The sequence below is a fragment of the Helianthus annuus genome, chromosome 4, assembly GCF_002127325.2.
Source record: "Helianthus annuus cultivar XRQ/B chromosome 4, HanXRQr2.0-SUNRISE, whole genome shotgun sequence".
NCBI lineage: Eukaryota > Viridiplantae > Streptophyta > Magnoliopsida > Asterales > Asteraceae > Helianthus > Helianthus annuus.
The window spans coordinates 204,038,327-204,062,394 of NC_035436.2; the positions used below are offsets into that span (position 1 = coordinate 204,038,327).

The 24,068-nt window shown below is 36.1% G+C and overlaps 2 protein-coding genes across 3 annotated transcripts; both read left to right on the forward strand.

Moving 5' to 3' along the window:
• The first annotated feature begins 5,235 nt into the window (after nucleotides 1–5,235).
• On the forward strand, nucleotides 5,236–12,694 carry LOC110938092 (long chain acyl-CoA synthetase 8). The gene is made up of 12 exons (XM_022180564.2): nucleotides 5,236–5,386; nucleotides 6,285–6,854; nucleotides 7,336–7,416; nucleotides 7,506–7,766; nucleotides 7,857–7,988; nucleotides 8,500–8,673; nucleotides 8,767–8,996; nucleotides 10,444–10,561; nucleotides 10,657–10,788; nucleotides 10,863–10,997; nucleotides 11,080–11,286; nucleotides 12,316–12,694. Exons 2-12 carry the CDS (start codon nucleotides 6,327–6,329, stop codon nucleotides 12,478–12,480), a joined length of 2,163 nt encoding a protein of 720 aa, XP_022036256.1. The 5' UTR covers nucleotides 5,236–5,386; nucleotides 6,285–6,326; the 3' UTR covers nucleotides 12,481–12,694.
• A 2,484-nt stretch (nucleotides 12,695–15,178) lies between these two features.
• LOC110938093 lies at nucleotides 15,179–19,703 on the forward strand. Of its 2 annotated transcripts, XM_022180565.2 has the most exons (5): nucleotides 15,182–15,573; nucleotides 16,964–17,164; nucleotides 17,251–17,570; nucleotides 18,107–18,185; nucleotides 19,240–19,703. In XM_022180565.2, exons 1-5 carry the CDS (start codon nucleotides 15,250–15,252, stop codon nucleotides 19,414–19,416), a joined length of 1,101 nt encoding a protein of 366 aa, XP_022036257.1. In that variant the 5' UTR covers nucleotides 15,182–15,249; the 3' UTR covers nucleotides 19,417–19,703. The 2 variants fall into 2 exon arrangements, with proteins under 2 accessions (XP_022036258.1, XP_022036257.1); XM_022180566.2 differs by lacking the exon at nucleotides 16,964–17,164 and having other exon boundaries at nucleotides 15,179–15,573.
• Nucleotides 19,704–24,068: the final 4,365 nt, after the last annotated feature.

Below are 24,068 nucleotides of genomic sequence, written 5' to 3' on the forward strand. Positions count from 1 at the left end.
TCTCACGTATTTACGCCGCACATGAGGATCGATGGCATTTTCCCGGGATGCTCGGTAGCATCGATTGTACACATATCGAGTGGAAAAATTGTCCAAGAGAGTTGCGATGGGCGTATGTTAGGGGTGACATCAAAAGACCAACCATCATACTAGGAGCGGTGGCATCGAATGATTTATGGATTTGACATTCGTATTTCGGTGTTCCAGGTTCAAACAATGACATCAATGTGTTGCACACGTCGTCGTTGTTTCAAACCGTAACAGATGGTATCGCACCTTCCTCACCTTTCTATGTTAACGGACGACATTACAAACGAGGCTTTTTTCTTGTGGATGGTATCTACCCGTCATGGTCTGTTTTTGTGAAAGCTCCCTCATTTCCTGTCGAGGCTAAAGAAATCGTGTTCAAAAAATTGTAAGAATCAGCAAGAAAAGATGTTGAGAGGGCATTTGGTGTTTTAAAGGGTAGATGGGGTATACTACACCGACCGGTTCGTGCGATGAACAAGAAAGCAATACATAGCATAGTGTATGCAAGACGGACGTGCAATATCCCCGGATTGGGTGCCAGATCCTACTACATAAGTTCAAGTTCCACAAAATAGCCAACAAGAATTGCGTAATGAAGAAACTCACTTTCGGTTGAGATACGATTTAATCGAACTAGTAGGTTCTCTAGGTTTGGAGTTTCATGAGTCGGACGAGGAGTAGGTTTTTTTTTTAAATTGTAGTCTAAAATATTTCTAGTATGTTAAATTGAAGTAGTATGTTTTAATTTTAATGAAATTTATAATTTTAGTGTTTTATTGTTAATTTCTAATTTAAAATAAAAAATTAAAAAAATCTGTGAGTGATGGAATTCTATCACTAGTGATGACCACCGCCACTACAATTCTATCACTAGTGATAGAATAGTGGCTGATGACATGGCAGGAGTTGATTGGATATTGTGAGTGGTAGAATTCTATCACTAGTGACCACCCCCACTCCCCTAAAGGAGCATGATAACTATGATATCTAGGGTGTTTAAAAAAATTTGAATTCAAAACTGAATATGAAATATAAGAAAATCTGTATTAGAAATATCTGAATTTTGGATATCTGAAAACCGGATAATCTGAATTTTTGGATTCGGATATGAATTTCAAAATTTTAGGATAATCCTATTATCCGATACCCGAAAACTATTTTTTTATAAATACATATAGTATATGAGTATTATTTCATATATAAATAACTAACTTTTTTGTGCATTAGCATTTGTAACTTGTGCTTGGGGGATTTTTCAAAAAAAAAACTTGATTTTTTAGTTTTAACCCAAAAGGTTTTACCTTTTACAATTTTAACCCTACAAAATTTGTTTTTTTTTTTAACTTTGACTCAAAACTTTTCATTATTTGCAATTTAGCTTCACAACTTTTGTTAATTATACTTTTCGTCTTTGGTTTAACGTTTTTATGTTTCGTTACGTATAGTTCTAAATTTTTCGAGTTAATACAATGCAACGTACGAGTGTGGTTCAACTTTTTTATGTTTTGTTTCAAATTTTGCAAGTTAACAGGGCGCAACGTGCATGTGTGATTCAACGTTTTTATCTCTATTTTTCATGTTTGATAGGTTCGTCGCAACACACAGGTCCTAGGTCGAGTCAGTGTTGGTGGTCGATCACGGTTGTATGACATTAGTACCATTTGACACTGTTTTACGCCCCACCGCAACGCGGGGTGTGCTTTGGGGGTTCTCCAAAGAAAAAATGGTTATGCATATGGTTGTTGTAACCTTGTCTTTAGGGGTTTTCCAAAAATAATTGATTTTTTTATTTTTCACCCAAAAGTATTTCATAAATTACTTTTAAATCAAAACTATTTGTTTTTTTTTTCTTACTTTTAACTCAAAACTTTTTATCTTTTGCAATCTACCCTCACAACTTTTTTTACTTTCAACTTTGATCCTTTATAGTTTTCATTTCCCGCAAATTTTCCGCTTTATGTTTGGTTCTAAATTTTGTGACTTAACACATCGCAATGTGTGTCTTTGGTTTAACGTTTTTTCGTTTCGTTCTAAATTTTGCGAGTTAACACGACGCAACGTGCGTGTATGGGTGAACGTTTTTTACATCGTCTATTTTTTTCCGTTTGACAGGTTTAACATAACGTGCGGGTCCTAAGTCGACTTAGTTATAACTAAAGAATCCCCGCCGCAAATGCGGCGGGTCTCAATTCTAGTTATATTTATTTTGAAATACATTAAAAAGTAGTAAAAATAGTAAATAATCGGATTCTGATATGGATTTACGAATATTTTTAGTTTTCAATGTTGGAAATTAATTTTTTTAAAGTAAAGCCGTTGGACATTTACAACAGTCGAAAAAAGCATGCATTTTCTATCGGGAGTAGGGTGACTACTCCCCGATTCAACAACTTCACCACGTGTGTGTACGGCACGGTGACGGTGTTCCCAAGCGGTAAAAGGGTCACCGCACCATCCCCGGGTGCACCCCGTTCACTCTTCTATCAATAAATCACTACCCATAGATATGTATTATACACTTTCTATATTTAACTATTTAAAATTGATTTTGTATTAAAAACTTTATACTAGTACATGCATTATTATGCATTATTGTATTATAAGGTTTACCTAGTAAACAAACCAAATGTCAAACCTATACAAGGTTAGAGGTTAGTAGTATTAAGACACTTAATTTGAAAATATCAAATCTTTTGTAACATATTTGACTAAATATTATTTTTTATTTTTTAAGTATGCCTTCCTTGTCTGTTTAGATACAAAAAACAAACATATATAATTTCTGTTTCTGTTTAGATACAAAAACAAACATATATAATTTCTAGTCAACTTGCTTTCAAACATTGATTTATTTAATTTGTATGCGATCACGTTTGACAATTTTTTCTGGAATGGCTGACGAAGTTGTCGTGTCTTCCGCTTCGAGTTCCTCCAGCTTCTTCAAGAAAAAAAACTAGGCTACTATCGGTTGAAAATCGTCTTCGAAATCATTTGGCGGTAGGTAAATACCTAACTTTTTGTACGAATGATTAGCCATGAGAATGAATGTGAATATAAATTTTTTTTTTTTTTTGAAAAGTGAATATAAATTTTTTAGAGATAGAAAATGATAATAGATGGAAATGAAATGGGTAGGAGATGGTTATTTAAAGAGATTAAAATTTAATTTTTTTTTTTTAAGTAACGGTCATATGATTGTTGACAACGGTCAACATCTCCAAAAGTGAGCGGGTTCCGGAGCTGGCCAACACTAGCCGCCCAGCCTACTCGTAGAGGTGGCGGCGGCGTGCTGGCTCAGGTTCATACTCGGGGAGCCTTACCCGCTAGGGACCCCGTCCTAAAAATTTTGTTGTTTGGAATATAGCATTTAATTCATTAAGCTTGGAAGTTTCCATTTTGAATGTTTATTTATACTTTATTAAGTTGTACTGCGTACGTTTTCATTTTGAATTTTTTTGGATGTTTGATTATTAATATTTTATTTTGAACTTTTCTATAATGTGGCATCGTGTCTATTTTAAGTGTCTATTTTAAATTTGTATTTGAGTGTTATAAGTTATGATTTTAGCCTTTTGACATATTGATTTCTCTTTAAAATTTTGCAAATTAGTGTTTTTATGTTATTTAATTAGTTTGTGGTAGTTTTAAAATAAAAGTAAAATAATTTATTATCTAGGGTAAATTTAAATTAAATCAAATTTATTCGAAGTCATATATAAAATTTAAATTGAATACAGATTCAGAAAGAAAAAAAAAAGATCCGATTTAATAAACTAAAAAATTGAATATATAAACTTTATTTTTAAGTAAAACTTTAATTACAAACCCATTATTTTCGTAATTTTCCATATTCCTAAATATATTTCTTACGCTACGAATATTTTTTTATTAAATATAAAAAGAAAGTTCCACCACCCAATGCAATGAGTGAGTTACACGATAGGCTATAAAGTGCGTGCCCTGAGGTACTAGTGCCATTTGGGCCATGCATGTCCTATCACAATATTTTAATTTAAATAAATATATTTTCAAAAATTAAAAATAAATTTAATTCTAGAAGTTTTCAAGTTTATTATTTTTTAAATGAAACTAATCTAACCTTAAATGCATCTGTAATTCTGTATGTCTAATAACATTTAAACCATTCACGTTTTAAATATAAACCAAGAAATCTTATCACCGCATTACGAGAGACAAGAAAAAAATTAGGCAACGTTATTGACTTTTTTTTTCTTAATTGTAAATAACTTTATCTATTATATTAAAAAGATAATGTTAAATTAAACACTTTATCATCTTTAATTCAGATATAAAACACACTTTTCTACTTTATTCAGTGGCAGTGGCAGTGGCGGATCTAGGGGTTTTTTAGGGTTTCCAGGAATCCCTTTGTTTGAAAAAAAATTAGTGGAAGCCTTAGAAAAATGAAAAAAATTAGTGAAAGCCTTATACGATTTAGAAAAAAATAGTGAGAAGAATCAGTGAAAATTTTCCAAAAGAAACCCGATAGAAAAATCTTAAATCCGCCACTTTATTGTCTTTAATTCAAATATAATTACCTAAACGGTTAATTCATTTTATTCTGAATACAACAAGACACAAAGTGTTCGACTATACATATGTGTTTATCACATACATGATAGAACGATGTATCAACTCTTTATTTCTTCGGTTTTCACCGTCAGAATTTTTCATTCTCACGAATTTACCCTATGACACACTTAACAATCGTTTTGTCAGTCAATATCATCATCATCATACCCAGTAAATACTACAAATAGCAAAGCTAAGGTAGAGTCTGAGGAGGGTAGATGTAGACAACCTTACCTCTACCCCGTATGAATAGAGAGGCTGCTTCCAGTGAGACCCCCAGCTCAATTGTACTTTTGTATCAAGACTTGGACCTAAGGCACATAACACTCAAACCATCGGGACAGAGGCTGATTAGTGCATGTACCCACGTGTCTTTCAGCTATGAACGCTACCACATGATGCATGATTAACCATCAGCCGTTTTTAACGTTATTTTTACGAAATTAGTAAAATAACGTTAAAGTTTATACCATTTACTTTTGCCCCCGAACACTCACACATATAACATTATATGTGCACACTCCAAGCAGGGCAACTGTGTTAATCATTATAACAGTTAGTTATATAAAACGTAGTTAAAATTGATAAAAATAAAAGTAATAATAAAATAACTAAAAACAAGTTTCTCGAAAGGATCATACACATACTGTCCGTACTGATGATATTAAAACTTCTATTTATACACTAATCCGTTTCCCAGGCTATACTCCATGGTTTTCTCTGCCACAAAAAGAAACAACAACAATTTCATCCATTTCCAAAGGTCTGTAATCTGTTCTTCAATTCCTTTAATGCACACAACTAATCTGTTAATTAATCTCACTGATTTCATTCTTAATCATCAGAACTTTTGTTGATCTTCTGTAACGATCCGTTTGTGTAATATGATTCGTTAATCTAATTTTCTAGGGTTTATATTGATCACCGACTGAATTTATCGTTTTCAACGTGTTGCGTAAGGTTTACGTATGCAGTTGATTGATTATTCAGCTTATGTTTGATTTTGATCGGAGTAGTGAATGTTGCCGTTTGATTTTTGTGAAATTGATTGGTTGTTTAGGTCGGAGATGAACGTTTTGGCTTCTGGAATTCTAGATTTGTGATTGTGATGGTATTTGTATGTGATCACCGACCTAAATGTTCTCTAAATGCTTGTTTTGTGTTTAGTTCTTATATGAGTTGATTATGCACTTATTGAGGTAGCGAAATTTTCCTTTAATGGATGCATATAGGATTTGCTTGGATCATTGTGTGAATTTCATGATTGTTGTACTATATTTGGTTTTCATATGTGATAATATTAGTTGATTAGTAGTTATTTCTGTTAATTGAGTGCATCTAGGTAGTTAAAGGCTCAGGGCGCACTCAAGGCGCGGAAGGTGAGTCTGTCGCCTAGGCGTAAGGCGCACGCCTGAGACAAGCAAGGCGCATGTCTGGTCCAAGCCATTTTAGCTGTTTTAGACTTGTTTTTGGCTGGTTCAGGCTGTTTTATTTATCTGGTTAGTGCCTTGCGTTACGGTGCGCCTTGCCTGGGCCCCTAGGCGTCGCAACTTTGGCGTCTTTGACTACATAGGAGTCTCTATTGTATTTACTTTTCGATTTTAACAATATAAGTTGATTGGATCGTAATCTGAAATCTAGAACTATTGGTTTGTTTGTAGTCTTTCAGAGTAACACGGTATTGAAGATTTGGATTACATAGAATGGCTGACACAGAGGGAAGTGAGCAGATGGATGTTGGGGGATCCTTGTCCACCTTCATGAAAGACAAATCTTATGGTGCTGCAATTGCAGTTCTTTTCGCAGTTGCTGTACCACTGGTTCTTTCTTCAATGTTCGTAGGGAAGAAGAAGGTGAAACAAAGAGGCGTTCCAGTTGAAGTTGGCGGTGAACCAGGTTTTGGCATGCGTAATGTCAGATCAAAGAAATTAGTCGATGTCCCCTGGGAAGGGGCGACAACCATGGCTGCACTATTTGAACAATCATGTAAGAAACATTCACAACATCGGTTTCTTGGCACAAGAAAGTTGATCGAGAGAAGCTTTATTGATGGTAGTGGTGGGAGAAAATTTGAGAAACTACACCTCGGTGAGTATGAATGGGAGACATTTGGACAAGTATTTGAGCGCGTTTGCAACTTTGCATCTGGACTTATTCAGCTTGGTCATGATCCCGATACTCGTATAGCTATTTTTTCTGATACACGAGCAGAATGGTTAATTGCATTTGAGGTAGATGATGTATTATTGTTATAATATATAAGACTATATATAGGATTCATTTCCTATGAGAACTCCTCCGAGTTGTGAGAACCGCGAGAACTCTTACTTCCCGTGTGAGTTTTTCAACCAAATTTTGCACAAATGTAGATTAACATCTAACTAAGACGTATGTAAAAAAATCAAAAAAAAGTTGAGGCGGCATTCATTCGACATGCAAGTTTGATTTACACCGGTGTAAATGGCTGCTGACGTCATCAGCTTCAGAACGTTACGGCGGTGTAAATTTGTTTTACACCGACGTCAGAAGTCGTATACGATATGTATTTTTTTGGGGGGAAAAGTTGCATAAAAAATATTTTCGTCAAAAAAAAAAAAAAAAAACTTAGGATAAAAAAGTTCTCAAGTTCTCACAACTCAAGCTAGTTCTCATTTTAACCCTTCCCTATATATATATATATATAAATACCAATTACAAGTCTGTTGCTTTCAGGGATGCTTCCGTCAGAATATCACTGTAGTGACCATATATGCATCTTTGGGTGATGATGCCTTGATTCACTCTCTTAACGAGGTGGGAACACCGAACACGCATCAGTATTTTATGTTTTTGGTTTTATTGTACCTTGTATACGTAATTCTGATGGAATGATTTTTCTACAGACGAAAGTATCGACCCTGATCTGTGATTCCAAGCTACTGAAAAAAGTGGCTTCAGTTAGTTCGAGCTTGGAAACTGTGACAAATGTCATTTACTTTGAAAGTGATAACACGGAAGCTTTAAGTAAGATAGGTGATTGGCAAATTTCTTCTTTTTCTGAAGTTGAGAAAATGGGACGGAATAGTCCGGTTAAAGCTAGACTACCTATTAAGAAAGACATTGCAGTCATCATGTATACAAGTGGCAGCACAGGCCTACCAAAGGTTTAATAACATGGCGTTGTTTTCTCTTTATTCAATAAAAGGGTTTTGATAATTCACTCTCTTATATTCTGTTTTGTTGACTTTTTCTAGGGGGTGATGATGACTCATGGGAATGTAGTAGCAACTGCTGCTGCTGTTATGACTGTTATCCCAGGAATTGGGACTAATGATGTCTACATGGCGTATTTACCATTGGCTCATATATTTGAATTGGCTGCTGAGGTAACAACATCATGCATAAATGCTTTGAATTTATATATACAATGTAAGATGACAACCTTCTGGGGTAGCCCAGTTGGCCAGCCTCACCCACCCTCTCCCTAGAGGTCCCGGGTTCGAATCTTGGTGTCTGCATCCCACGGCCAAGCTCTTCGCTCTCGGTTGGGTAGTCACCCCCAGGCAGCTATGGGGCTAAGCTAGCTTGTGGAGTGTGATCACTCCAGCGGTTGGGAGGACCGTGGAATATCATCCCCCCCCCCCCCCCCCCTACAATGTAAGATGACACTGTCATGCCGGTGGTTTTTGAAAATGCAGCAAAAAATGATTTGTTGCCGTTTGAACGGGTCACTTGGCGTCGAGTGATGATAATATGTAACTTGGTCTATAAGATTGATAATAAAGTGAAAGTTTAGTTTCTACAATTAGGAAAAACTGGAAGACAAATTTTGTTTTGTGTGTTTTGCTGTATTATGAAAACTACGTTCTTATGACTTTAATGCAATGTGTTGTGTAGACTGTGATGATAACTGCAGGTAGTTCAATTGGTTATGGGTCGGCATTGACTTTAACAGACACTTCTAATAAGATAAAAAAAGGAACCATGGGTGACGCTACGGCTTTAAAACCAACTTTAATGGCATCGGTTCCAGCTATTTTAGATCGTGTTCGAGACGGAGTTGTAAAAAAGGTATGTCTTAAACTTGTGAAACATGTACATGTAAATTGTATTTCCATTTCCCCACTTTTCTTAGTGTTTTATATCATTCCAATGTATTATTAGGTTGAGGAAAAAGGAGGTTTGACCACTAAACTTTTTAATATTGCCTACCAAAGACGGTTGTTAGCAGTTAATGGAAGTTGGCTAGGGGCATGGGGGTTAGAAAAGCTATTGTGGGATGCCATTGTTTTTAAGAAAATACAGTCTGTGCTCGGGGGAAAAATGCGCTTTATGCTATGTGGTGGTGCCCCTTTAGCTGCTGATACACAACGATTTATTAATGTCTGCATCGGGTAAACATTTTCTTTATCTAAATTGACAATATTTAGAATTAGTGTCTAATAGGAATGGAATAACTTTTAATTTGAGTTTTTATATTTTAGAGTAAAATGCCATTTTCGTCCCTGAGGTTTGGCCAGATTTGCGACTTTCGTCTAAAGGCTTGTTTTTCCGCATCTGGCTCCAAAAGGTTTGAAATCTTGACATTTTTATCCGGCTTGTGAACTCCATCTATTTTTCCCCGTTAAGTCAGGGGTATTTTCGTCTTTTTTGTTAACTTAAAGGGCAATTCGGTCTTTTTCACTTTATGTACAAGCATTTAGCATAATGTACAAGTATTCAAAAGACCGAATTGCCTATTAAGTTAACAACAAAGACGAAAATACCCCTACCTTAAATGGATGGAGTTAAAGAGCCGGATGAAAAAGGCAAGATTTCAAACCTTTTGGATCCAAATGAGAAAAAATAAACCTTTGGATGGAATTCACAAAACTGGCCAAACCTTAGGGACAAAAATGACCTTTTACTCTATATTTTATATGAAGACTAGGGGTGCAAACGAGCCGAGCTACTCGTGAGCTACTCGAGCTCGAACGGGCCGAGCTTAAACGAGCTCGAGCCCGGGCCTAAAAACAAGCTCATTTAGTAAACGAGCCCGAGCTTCGCTTATCGAGCTCGAGTCGCAAGCCTAAACGAGCTTTCTGTTTATATATTTTTGAGTAAACTTCCGGTTTGCTCCCTATGGTCTGGTCGTTTTAACGGTTTTCCCCAGTCCTTTAAAAATAGGCATTTTACTCCCTGATCTATGAAGTTTATCTCTATTTCACTCCCTCCCCTAACGCCATCCAATTCAACTGTTAAATCCTGAGCACATGCCCCTCACATGAGGGGCATTTTAGTCTTTTCCCATCCCAGATCTGAACCAGGATTTAACAGTTGAATTGGATGGCGTTAGGGGCGTGGAGTGAAATAGAGATAAGCTTCATAGATCAGGGATTAAAACGACTATTTTTAAAGGATTGGGGCAAAACCGTTAAAACGACCAAATCACAGGGAGCAAAACAGAAGTTTACTCTATATTTTTTATTAATATATTAAACATATATTTATATAACAATAATTACCATTTATATAAATATAAAAAAATAACTAAATTATATGTACAATAATAATTATAATTAATATAACTTAATTAATAAATACTAAACGAGTCGAGCTTGAAAAATTACCTTCGAGCCGAGCTCGAGCTTTCATTTGTTAAACAAGCTCGAGCCTGGTCGAGCTCGGGCTCGGCTCGTTTGCACACTATAGTTCTATCTGTAGTTTATAAATTATCTAATAATAAAGTTTGTTGGATTCTTTATGAATAAATTATACAATAAAAACATAACAACCGCCGATTAAAACCTCAATTAGGATTATAATTGTAGCTAGTTTGGAAAAAAAAAAACTACTTTTCAGGGCTCCAATTGGTCAAGGATATGGGCTGACCGAAACCTGTGCTGGAGCTGCTTTCTCTGAGGCAGATGATAATTCTGTTGGGCGTGTTGGTCCACCTCTTCCTTGTGTCTATATTAAGGTACTATATAGTAACAATAAAAAGCAAATGAATATATTTTATACAATCATGGGTTCTTTTTTATTTTAGTTTTTAAATTTTAAATTGTATTGCAGCTTGTTTCATGGGATGAAGGCGGGTATCTAACATCTGACAAACCAATGCCACGTGGCGAAGTTGTAGTTGGTGGGTATAGTGTAACTGCCGGTTACTTCAACAATGAGGAAAAAACAAAAGAGGTTTTCAAGGTTTGTATTTCATGATTTTCTTACATTACTCATGTCGACTCTAGGTTTTATTCATATCGACATTTTGATTGCAGGTTGACGAAAGTGGTATGCGTTGGTTTTACACCGGGGACATCGGTAGGTTTCACCCCGATGGATGCCTTGAAATAATTGATAGGAAAAAAGATATTGTAAAACTCCAACACGGAGAGTACATTTCCTTGGGAAAGGTATGTTTTAAACTAATTATCTGGTTATTATTTCTCTTTGTTATTATTTATTTATATTTATTTAGGGGTAAAATAATTACAGGTTGAGGCTGCACTTGCATCAAGCAAGTATGTCGAAAATGTAATGTTACACGCAGACCCCTTCCACAGCTACTGTGTTGCCTTAGTAGTCCCTCCACATCAAGTTCTTGAGCAGTGGGCGCAAAATGCGGGTATCAGTTATAAAGATTTTGCTGATCTGTGTGATAAAAAGGAATCTGTCTCTGAGGTTCTGCAATCTCTTAACAAGGTTTGTTAAAAGTTACAGTTTTAACCCTAAACTTTTTTTTTACATGTTCATACTACCCCCCTCGTTTATTTTTTTTAATCGCACGAACATGGGCGAAGGATAGTTGGGGCGGGAGGGGGCGGCCGACCCCCCGAACTTTTCGCTCAGTAGTGAAGAGTATGTAGTTCCCGTATAGAAATTTTTGGGTATATACGTTTTCGACCCCCTGTTTTATAGAAATTTTTTGGTATATACGTTTCCGACCCCCCGGTTGGAAATCTCAAACTTCGCCACTGCGCACGAATGGTAGGTACCGCCAACAACTATTATCATTTCCCCTTTTTGAAATGTGTTAATTTGGTAATCCGACACGTGAGCTCGGCTCGTTTAGCCTAACAAAATTCCAAGCTCGAGCCTTTCGAGTTCTATATCCATAGCTCAAGCTTGGCTCGTTTATTATCTAGTAATTGTTTTATTTATATATGCATGTATAATTGTTTTTTATTTATATTTATGATTAAATTTTTATAAATACATCATATTTAGTTATCTTTATTCTAATTTTATATATTTATAAAAAATAATATACTCATTTAGCTCTCGAGCCGAGCTGGAGCTTGGTATATGAGGCTCCAGCTTGTTTATTGAACCGGCTTATGTTTAGGCTCAAGTTCTTTTAAGAGTTAATTACATAGTTAGTCCTTGTGGTTTGCACAAAATAACATACTTAGGTACTAATAGTTTAAAATCATCTACTAGGGTATTAACTTTTCATTTTGTAACGTTTGGAGGTATTAACTTCTAGGGTATTAACATAGTTAGTCCCTGTGGTTTGCATAAAATAGCATACTTAGGTACTAATAGTTTAACAAACAATTAACGTTAATACATCCAAACGTTACAAAATGAAAAGTTAATACCATAGAAGAACTCATGAGTTTCTCAGCTTGTTTCCACCCCTAAAAGAACTCATCCACATAATTTTCATGGAAAATATTCTCGGCTTCTTCTTTTATGTGATTGATGTCCATAAACAAATTCGTATTGCAGGTAGCAAAAGATGCAAAGTTGGACAAGTTTGAAATTCCTGCAAAGATTAAGCTGATGCCAGAACCATGGACTCCTGAATCAGGATTAGTAACTGCTGCTCTGAAGTTGAAGAGGGAACAACTGAAGGCCAAATTTAAGGATGATTTGCAAATGCTATATGGTTAAAACCGAACAATAGATCGTACCGCCAAGATTATGTGTTTGCTTGCTAGCTTTTTCTCACTTATAATTCGTTTTTCTGATAGTCGTCTTGACAGCCTTTTGTTTTTATTAGGCGATTATTTAATCTACGTTCTCTTCGAGTATTCCAAAACTTGTGCTATTCGTAAAAGTATAGGCGGAGAACATGATGAAAATTCACTTTTTCAATACTTTCTCACTCTATGTGTTGCATACTATCGTTCATTATTGTGCATGCAGCTTGACAAGTCTTACCGATTGACATAATCTCAAAATTTGGTTGAATAATGAAGTAGTTAAATTAAAGCTTAGGGTGATCGGGGCACTCGCGGGGAGCGGGTGCGGTGACCCAAGTCCCCGCTCGGGAACACCGGCGCCATCAAGGCGGGGACTGAATTCGGGGAGGGGGGTCGGGGAGAGTTCACCGCGAGAGAGAGAGGGGGTGATTGGTTGTTAATATGGGTCCATTCTTTTTCCACCAATCATATTTTTTTCTTATTTTTTAATAAAAAAATAATTGTGTGAGTGGAGTGATGCCATCAAATTGAGGTGTGAGAGGAGTTTAAGAGGGGAGTTGACGTGGCATAACCTGATTGGGTGTGTAAGAGAGGGGACTCCCCTCTTAGGGGAGCGCCCCTCTCACCCTTACAAATGTGACACAAAACACTTGAAATATCTAATAACATGAACAATCAGTACTTCTAACAACGTTGGATTTGAATGTACGACAAATTCTAACGATTTATATATACAACAAATTCAAATACACAGAAAATGGAAAAACAATAATAATTTACTAGTTTTATCCGATGTGAACCAAACCAACCGGTACCGGTTATCAATAAGTGTTTCAAAATAAACATACCCCATGCCCCGTGTAATCTCAAAAAGTGTTTCAAAATAATACATTCTGCCATGACTCGAAAACTCGACATGAACCTAACACAAAATTCGTGAATTTGGGTTTAGTCTAAATAGATTCGGGCCAGTTTCAGATTGAACCCGCGAACCCGTTTAACTAAACAGGTCGGGTCCGGGTCAACTAACCCATTTATATTATATTTTATTTTTTACAATATATTTTATTTCATATTATAAATTGGGTGGATATTTTATCTCATAATTATAACTTAAAAGAGAAATTAACATAACATTTTAAAATCAAAATGTAATTGTATTATAGGTAGAGGATCCTGTAAAAAGTCCTACTTTTGTGAGAAGTGTAAGAAATAATTTGGGGATGACAAGTGTCCTTTATCTTAATTAATTCAAAAGGGTACATTAGTAATTTACCTTTTCTTATCAATTAATTGTGTGTAACGGTTTTGGAGTTAATTTAGGAGATACATATCTTTTTGGTTTATACATGATCTCATATATACTTATCGTAATTCTCATCATAAAATCGACGCCATTATTTAATTGATGAACATAAGGATTTTGATCACTGCAATTCTCAAGTTTTATTTAATTCTTGGAATACACACAACGGATCGTGGTGATGCAAGTATACTCGTGAGGTTTTATAATATTAAAGGGTTATATACATAAAGCTTCGATCTTGAATTGGTGTTTTAATGTTTTTTGTATTCCAGATAAAACACCATGACTTGAATCATAGCCATGGTGTTTTAAAATCTGGGAATATTTTGTATTGATTGTCCAGATGTTAAAACACCATGGATGTGATCACAATACAATGTTTTCTGGATTCCAGATAAAACACCATGACTTGAATCATAGTCAATTTATCCAGTTGTTTTAAAACACCACGCCATGAATCTGATTATACAATGTCTCCATATAAAACACCATGACTTGAATCATAGATGTTTAAAACACCACACCATGAACAATTCTCCGGATAAAACACCATGACTTGAATCATAGTCATGGTGTTTTAAAATCTGGGAATGTTTTGTATTGATAAAACACCACGCCATGAACAATGTCTCCAGATAAAACACCATGACTTGAATCATAGATGTTTAAAACACCACGCCATGAACAATGTCTCCAGATAAAACACCATGACTTGAATCATAGTCAATTTATCCAGTTGTTTTAAAACACCACGCCATGAATCTGATTATAGATCTCTTTATGATAACATATGAAGAATATGCAACCAAAGACTTCCTACAATTAAGGTGAATCATTAATTTCGATATTTAAGGAAAAAGGAGTGAATGTAGGTGTTTTTGGTTGTATAGGTTACGGTTACCATATTTTAAACATTGAAAAAGACACTATTGCCCTTCAATTTTACATAAGGTCCCTCTAATTAAAACACAATTTACATTTTTATACCCTATTGATCTCAACCATTAGATTAAATATCCAATGGTTTAAAACACTTCTTACCCTTCTTACATTTTAAACACTTTTTACCATATCCCTACCCTTGTATTATATACATTTTTTAGTAAATTTTTAATTTTAATATGCTAATTTGAGAAAAAAATTAAAAAATTAAAAATTCGAGTTAAACGGGTCGTGTTCGGGTCAACCCGTGAATATTCAGGTCGTGTTTGGATTCATATGTATAACATGATTTTTGAGTTCGAGCCATGTTCAGGTTTATCTAACATATCTGGGTTCGGGTCGGGTTGAACCCGTCTAGCACCCTAGCCCATGTAAAGAGTTGTGAAAACCTCCAACCCGGGCCCAACTCTCAACACAAGTTTGAAAACTGCATGTTCTAATTAACCAAACCAAACCAACTCAACTCCACCTTCAAATCAACCATCAACAATGGAGGTTTCCGACGAAGACTACAATCTCGAATTCCGATCGATGAAAGATGACGCGTGGTACACCTGCGCCGTCGTTCTCGACCACGGCAACGACCGCCTCCGTGTGAAGCTCGAAGGCTACAGTCAAAGCTACTTCGACGAAGTTTTCTCCATCGCTGATTTCTCGTCTCACTGTGAAATCGAACAATTTGTTCAGAGATTCCGTCCGTTCTCCAACCCGGTCCAGGATTACGAGTGTTCCAGAATCGTTCAAGGCGTGATCGTCTGTGCAGCCTACAGACGCCACGAAGAAGTTCGATATTTTGACGCCATTGTTGATGCTGTATGTGTTTTATCCTAAATTTAGGGCTTGTTTATAACATTAGTGTTTGATCTTAGATTAATTATCCGTCAATTGCTTATTAGTGTTTGTAATTTAGACCATAGGAACCCTATGTTTTACTGATTATTATGTTATTCAACAGTTAAATGTGTTTTGCATTAGTTTATCTGCTAGTTAAGTTATCGAGTTATCTTTCGAGTTTGTTCATAATTTGTGCCTTATAACAATGAAATATATTTTGCATTAGTCTGTCTGCTAGTTAGGTTTTGTTGAAATTTAAAGTTATAAACTAAACTTAGGAGCATTTATTTTATGAGTATATGTAGTAGGATTAGACAAAATTAGATTAGATTAGTTATAATTACGTACAAAAACGATCTGCTTGTAGTACGCGCATATAATGTATATATGTGGGCGCTCTGGGGGCAAAAGCGAAAGTGCACTAATTTTAACGTTATTTTACTAATTTCGTGAAAATAACGTTAAAAGAAGGGATGGTTAATCATGCATCATGTGGTGGCATTGATAGCCGAAACTGGGGTACGTGCACTAATCGGCCTTTGTCTCAATTGTTGAGTGTTATGTGCCTTATGTCCAAGGCTTGATGCAAAACTGCTATCGAGTCGAGGGTCTCACTGGAAGCAACCTCTTTATTCCTACGAGGTAGAGGTAAGGTTGTCTACATCTTACCCTCCTCAGACCCTACCTTAGCTTTGCCATTGGTGGGATTTTCTGAGTATGATGATGATGATGATGATAATTATGTACGAAACTGGTCACAAGGCAGAAACCAAAAGTCAAGCTTGACAAAAGTTAACGGTTGTAATAGATAATTATTGACGGTTGCGTTTACACCAAATGACGTGGTGTAATCTCCTTGTTCACACCTGTTCACAGACTATAAACAGGCTTAAAATTGTAAAGATTTGTGGATTTGTCTGCTTTGACTTTTCACTGCAAACCAGAATCTGTGTTATTGATCCCATTTCTTGTTCATAATCTAACATAAGTGAATGATTAATCCGTGTTTAATTGTTCTTGACTGCCAACAAGGTTATCGATTATCCGTCCGCTTTCGTTCGTAATTTAATGCCATTGAACATGAAATGTATCATGCATTAGTTTATTTGGAGATTATCGACACTTCCCTATTAGACCAACCATTTTATTATTTTATATTCGTTTTAAAATTACGGTTTCGTCCTTAATTTAAAATAAAATTATGTTTTTGCCCCACTTCAAAATAAAATTATGTTTTTGTCCCTTGCTTAAAATCACGATTTTGCCCTCAGTTCAAAATTAAGGAAGGAATTGTTATCTGCTATTTAGGTAATCTGATTATGCTTTGGCTTTGGCTTTTGTTCATAATTTTTTTTCTACTTAATAATAGGTGCGTTATAAAGAGCATACAGCCGAGGAGTGTTTATGTAGTTATTTACTATGCTGGCAGCATGGCCCTAGTGAGGGAAATGTAACAAAAGCAACTATTGAGGACGTTTGTCTTCTTTCGCATGGTGATATTAATCCTAAAATTGTTGAATTCACAAACCTTATGAAACAACAACTTAAAGGGTCCTCTGTTCGACCGCAGGCAAGGTTTTCAGTTAATGTCATTGTGTTGTGTTTTTCTTAGTTTGCGACTTTTGATATTCATATGTAATTAAAGTGTATTTATAGGTGTTTGGCAGTGCGGGACGTTGTTCTCATGCCGGATCCCCTGAGTTAAGTGATCATGACATAGATATGGGAGGTGCGAAAACAACCGATCGTCATCATTATATCGTGCTGGAAAACTTGGAGAAAGATCTATGTCCGTTGTTAATGATGGATTTTATACAAGAACATACGTCAATCACAGCACAAACGTATGTTTTTCCAAGTTTGTTGCTAGAAACAAATGCACGAGGAGCAATCATGGTAGATAGCATTACGAAGTTAAAGAGGATTTATGATTTTATAAACAATCCAAATCACTTAATTACATCTTTCTCTGGAAGGTAAGCAATTCAACATCATTGTTGTATAATTGTATTGCTATCGTGCAAATTGACATTGATAGTTAAGGGCTTTTGTATATCTTTTGGAAAAATTACAAGTTTTGTCCTTTATCTTTATAACACTTTTCAGGCGGTGTCCTTTTTAACGACTGTTGACAGGCGGTGTCCTTTACTAGGTATTTTGTTGCAAGTTTAGTCCTTTACACCCAACCCAGTTAGAAAACCCTGTTAATTGTTGGGTGTAAAGGACTAAACTTGCAACAAAATACCTAGTAAAGGACACCGCCTGTCAACAATTAACAGGGTTTTTTAACTGGGTTGGGTGTAAAGGACTAAACTTGCAACAAAATACCTAGTAAAGGACACCGTCTGTCAACATTCGTTAAAAAGGACACCGCCTGAAAAGTGGTATAAAGATAAAGGACAAAACTTGTAATTTTTCCATATCTTTTTTGTTATGTTAAGATGATATTATTGTGGTGCCTTAGGTTTATTAATTACCAGCTTTTTATTCAAGTTATTTTTATTTCTTGTAGGCCGTGGGTAATGGCTGAAAATATTCTTAGAAGTGGAACATTCAACACAAACCTGCTGAGCTTGCAGCCTAACTATGAGGTAAATGCGTAGGGTTTCCATGTGCACAGGTGGTCGAAACGGGCCCAGCCCGAAATTGGTTCCTTAAAGACCGCTTATGGTTATATGTCCGGCAGTGTGGGTTGGTCATCGATGAGGACTAATTTCAGTTTCTAGAATCTGTTAATAATTGGATCAGTTAAGGCCTGGCCCATTTATAGAACTGTAAAGGCCCACTGGTACAGTCCAATGTGAAGGCCCATTAGCATAGTTACCTGATTTATTCGAACATGCCAATTGCCAAATGACATTTTTGTCCCTTCTATAGTCATTTTAGGGAAAAGAGTAAATTACGTTTTTGGCCCCCGTGGTTATATCACTTTTACTATATTAGTCTAAAATAAGAATTTTTAACATATCTGCCCCCATGGTCTATAACTATAACCATTTTGGCCCCTAAGTCTAGAGATATGGGGGCCAAAATGGTTAGTTATAGAAGCCATGGGGGCCAAAATGGTTAGTTATAGAGACCATGGGGGCAGATATGTTAAAAAATCTTATTTTGGGCTAATATAGTAAAAGTGATATAACCACAGGGGCCAAAAACGTAATTTAGTCTAGGGAAAAATAAGAACTGTTTTGACTTTTGACTCATACTGTATTTAGAACGCTTAAGAAGACGATAATTCTAGACACTATGAACTAACAACATTTTATGCTTATTATTGATTATGAGTCAAAATAAAATTTAGGACTATTTCCTCAAACGAGCCGTTATATGGCGGTTGCGAGGGGCAAAGTTGTCATTTAGCATTGTTAGATAAGTCAAAAGTCAAAACACACCAAAGGAGAAAATCGTTTCTTGGAAAAAGTCAAAGTAGCCATTTTGGACATCATTGGATCGGATTTTTCTAAACTGGTCTTCAAAGTGAAATTGGGTTTCTTCACTTGTTTTCCAGAACTGATTTTGGGCTAGATAGACCCTGGGCCGGGTTGGGCCCGTGGATCATGTGCATCTCTATTTCAAACACAACATTTCCAGTATTTTCTGTTAGTTATTTGTTAATCTTTGACCTCCTTGCATTTCTAATTCCAGAACTGGAATACGGAGAATGTGCTGAAGGTTGTTCGCGTTGGAACAGAAGAATCCAGAAAATCTAAACAGCTAAAAGATTTATATTTGAAATTTCGCAATCATTTAAATGTGCTTGTGCAGAGGCTGGATACGGAGGAGAAGAAGGAACCAGGCGCGTTCAGTTTCTGCAAATTGTAAAAACTGAACGCATGGCCCGTAGTAGGATGTCAAAGGTGTTAAATAGAGTTAGTTACACAGATGGTCCCTATGGTAAGACCATATTGCAGTTTTGGTCCCCCCAAGTTTTTGGAAATTACACGCACAGTTTCCGCTATTAACTTACGGGTGGACACATTTGCAACATGAACAATTTTAGGGCCTGAGCCAGTTGTAACTAGGTTTTGGTTCTAGACTTAGGGTTGTTTGTTTCAACTCTTAATGTGTTCTTCAGCACTTAATGGTTCAGACTGTTCGTTTCGCGAGTAGAGTAGATGTCGGAATGGTTCTGTTGAAACACAGAATCACCGTCGGGATGATTGGACCGCTTTCTCAATGAGGGTGAGGAATCACACCTTGTTCTTTCTCTTGAACCTAGATCTGCAATGGAGAAGACAAGAAAGTGGAGCTGTAGAGATGACCGGTAGGGGAAAGAATCTCTTGTTTCCAGTAACAAAAGTGTGGCGGCTCCATATCTTGTGCCATAATAATGAGGTGAACACCTCTTTATATAGGAGACATGGGCCTCCCCTAACCTCAATGGGCCAGGCCCGGTTAAGGGTTATCTCTACAAGCCTACAACCTAGTGTAATGTAAACTACAATGCGCTAGGCTTCGCGGGTTAGTACGCAATAATAATAAATATTATAATAAAAGGCGATAAATAATGGATATGTCCGGTCGTTCGGGTTGGGTCTAATACCATACCCCATCAGGTTCAGACATTTGCCTCTGAATGGTTAAGACATCTTATCTGAATTGGTCAGGCATTTGCCTCCTTGCCTCTCAACGATTTAACATTATACTGGCTCTTAATGGTTCAAACCTCTTACTGTTTCAACACTTACCCATTCAGAAACTGTCAAACAACCCCTTAATCACTTAGAAGCATATGTGAGATAATACAAGATCTCTATGTTAATTGTGTTTTGCCTAACACAAAGTTTGAAGTCAACTTTGTTTCTTTTTACAAGATTTGGATGTCCTCTTTTCTCATAAATAAATAAAAATTTATTAATCAAAGAAAATATCATTCGTGCAGTTGAAGCAGTTTACAAACGGTGTGCAATGCAGGTTCGCTTTGGTTCCTTTTGTGAATTACGAATCCGGTAACAAAGCTCTAATCTTTGTGGTAGCATGATCGTTCTAGATTTGGTTTTATTCTGATGTAGTTGAAGGCAAAATAAGCAGCTAGATTATAGTAGTTTATTTTGGTTTTTAAGTTAACAGTTAAAGTGTGGTATTACAAAATGATCATAGTTGATCATCAATCCTTCAACCAATTATGTTTAGGGATGGCACATGAACCAAAAACCGGTGGGAATAGCCGAAACATTCGGGATGGGTATGAGATGGTTTCTAAAAAATTTCGGGTTTGAGGCGGGTATGCTATTAGATGATACCTACCCGATTACCAGCATCATAGCCGAATATATTAATATATTGTAATATATAGAACGTACTTGAAATTATTAAAACTATATAATTGATAGAATTCAGGTTGAATATTCTGTATATCAAGTAGGGGTGCTTAAGTGGTCGGGTTCTCAGGTTGGCGGGTTCACCCCGACCTGAAAAATTTACACGACCTGAATCCAAAAAATATGTTAGATACACGAACCTGAACACAACTTGATTTTTTGCGGGTTAATCCGAACCTAACTCGTTAAACCCGAACATCTAACTTTTAAAGTAATCTGGTCTTAAGTTCTAAAACTATTAACCCGTTTAACCCGAACATCTAACTATTTTAAAGTAATCTGGTCTTAAGTTCTAAAACTATACTTAAGATAGAATATAACATCATAAATTATAAATTACCGCAAAACACGTTCTTCGAAAATTCAATTTAACCCGGTACGAAAAGATAATAAATTGTCTATAAAAAATTAAAAAGGAAACTGAAACTCTTCGATAAACCGGTACTAAATGATAATAAATTGTCTATAAAAAGGAAATTTAAACAAAACATCAACTGGTCCATAGCTGCTCATTTTCATTCTTCACATTCCATTTCTTCTTCATGAGCTCACTATATTGAAAAATAACATATTCAATAATTTTTTGATTTAGAAAATAGCATTATTATAATAACAAAAATAAACAAAGAGACGATTACATACTAATGACAGGTAGACATGCAATAAGTTGCGCTGCTACCCTGTTCTGAATAGCATCCATTGCTTCTTTTTCTTTTGTTTGCAATCCTAATTCAGTAAAAAAATACATTAAGTTCAACATTAAAAACCTGGTGTTCAACACGCTAAGACTATGGGGTATGGAACTTGGGTTGGGGCGTGGGTTGGCTAAAAACGCCCAAGCCACCACCCCGGGTGGGTGGGCTTGGGTTGGGGCGTGGCCCAAGGGACGGGAGTTTTAAGCCGGGCGTGGGGCGGGTCTAGCAAGGTGACATGGCGGGCTCTCAATGGTCAAACCAAACTAGCCGTTGGCCAACGGCTATGTTAAAAAAAAATTATTTTTTCACTATAAAACTCACATTTTTCTTCCATTTTTTACCACATTCAACCACAATACTCTCCACATCTTCTATACTCATCTCTATTCTCATTCTACAAAACCGAAAATGCATCCTCATAATCGTGGTTATGACCCGAACAACCCGTTTGCATTCCAAGAAAATAATCCTAGCCCACCACCCAATCGGCCAATGCCTCGTCCATTTTTAATACATTCCCCTATGCCCGATATGGCGAGTTATGCATCGTATATCGGGAATCGTTTGTTTACTAACTTCCCACACACCGACGATTCAATACCTAGCCAATGAACCTTTCACAAACACCCATCAACCTTTCACCAACCTCCATGAACCTTTCCCAAAACGAAACCGTCCCTGAAACTCAACCACCCAACGATGGTCCTTCCGCATCCCAACCCATAAAAAAAGTCATAAGAAAAAAAAACGAGGTGGAGAAAGCACTTGAAACCGCCAAACGAAAACAACAAAGATGGGTCGTTAATGAAGAACTTGCATTGGCGAGGACTTGGCTTCAACAATCTCAACATCCAACTTTAGATATTTTTAAATATTTTGTAGCCATTATTTTAATATTTTTGGTTATTTTTTATATAACTTTGTAATATATTAAATTTTGTTTTTATTAAAATAGGAAATTCTCAACATCGAAACCATTTGTGGGAAGCGATTAGTAAGGCATTCCATCAAGAAATGGGAAGCGAGGCTTATCGTGAAAACGATAGCGTATCCTCGAAGTGGAGCAAGATAAGCGGTCAACTTACAAAATATAGTGGTTTTTTAAATAAAGCAAAGCAAAACCCAAAAAGTGGTAAAACTGAAGCCGACATTGTGACAAATGCATTGGTTGCATTCAAATCAAATGTGGGGAGCGATTCCGTTTCATGCATTGTTGGGAGATTTGTAAGTTTCATCCAAAGTGGACGAATATCCCCAGTGGTAGCGAAACTAACACGTCTTCCAAAAGGTCAAGGGCCTCGTCCCAAGTCCAATCTGATGCACGAGATCAAGAGTTTGAGGACCTTTTGGATGATTCGCCAAACCGGCCTGAGTATGGAAGAGATGCCCAAAAAGGGGCGCTCAAAAATCAAGATCGGGTACGACATCGCCTTCAGTTGGGAGTCCGGCTCGCGTAGGGGAATATACAGTGATCAGTTGGATGACATTGCATGCAAGTTAGATACATTCAACGTATTCCAACAACAAAGGGCCGAAATTCGAAAGAGCAAAGACGCTAGAGATGCCCTTAAACAAAAACGAGATGATTTGAAATTCCTATCCCAGCCCATTGATCACATAGAGGGTGAAGAGTTGGAACTAATCTTGGAGATGAGAGAAGAGATAAAGAAAAAATATAAGCGTTATGAATTTTTTTATGTAATTTTCTTTATTTAAAAATATTAAAAAAATTAAATTTGTTGTTTTTTAAAATATTCAAATAGCCCAGCGGTTTGGGCTGGCCACGCCCTAAACCCGCGCCTCACCATACCGTCTTCAATGTGGATCAGCCCAACGAAGCCTCCCAAGCCACATGTCAACCTATACCCCAAACCCCGTCTCACCTTACCCCACGGTCTAACATGAGATATTAATGCAATATTGTTGTTTATGCAAACTCTTTTATTGTTATGTGTATATGTTAGATTGTTAAAAAGTATAGGAAAATAGTGATTTAGTTTTTTTTCCTAAATCGAATAAATCCAAATTCGACTCAAATTTGAATAAGCATATTCAAATTTTAGACGAATTCAAATAAAACTTTCAAAACTTCAAATATGAGTAACACGATTCGAATAACCCTAAAATTATAACTTATTTTCACCCAGCAACATTTATTTTAAAAAAGTTAACACTATTCATATCTACTTACATTTTTAGAAAACCAGGTAGCGTTTCGTATGAATGAATAGAAGGTGGAATGGAATGGATCATTCCGATGGAATGAAAAGAATTATGTTTGGTTATTATGTGGTAATGGAATGGAGCATTCCACAAGGAATGTAAACCTTCCAAATATAACAATTTTTATTCCTTTATAATGTGGTGTTTTTTTTTTCCATTCCTTCAAGGAATAGAACAAATATATTATTATTATTATTATTATTATTATTATTATTATTATTATTTTATTAATTTT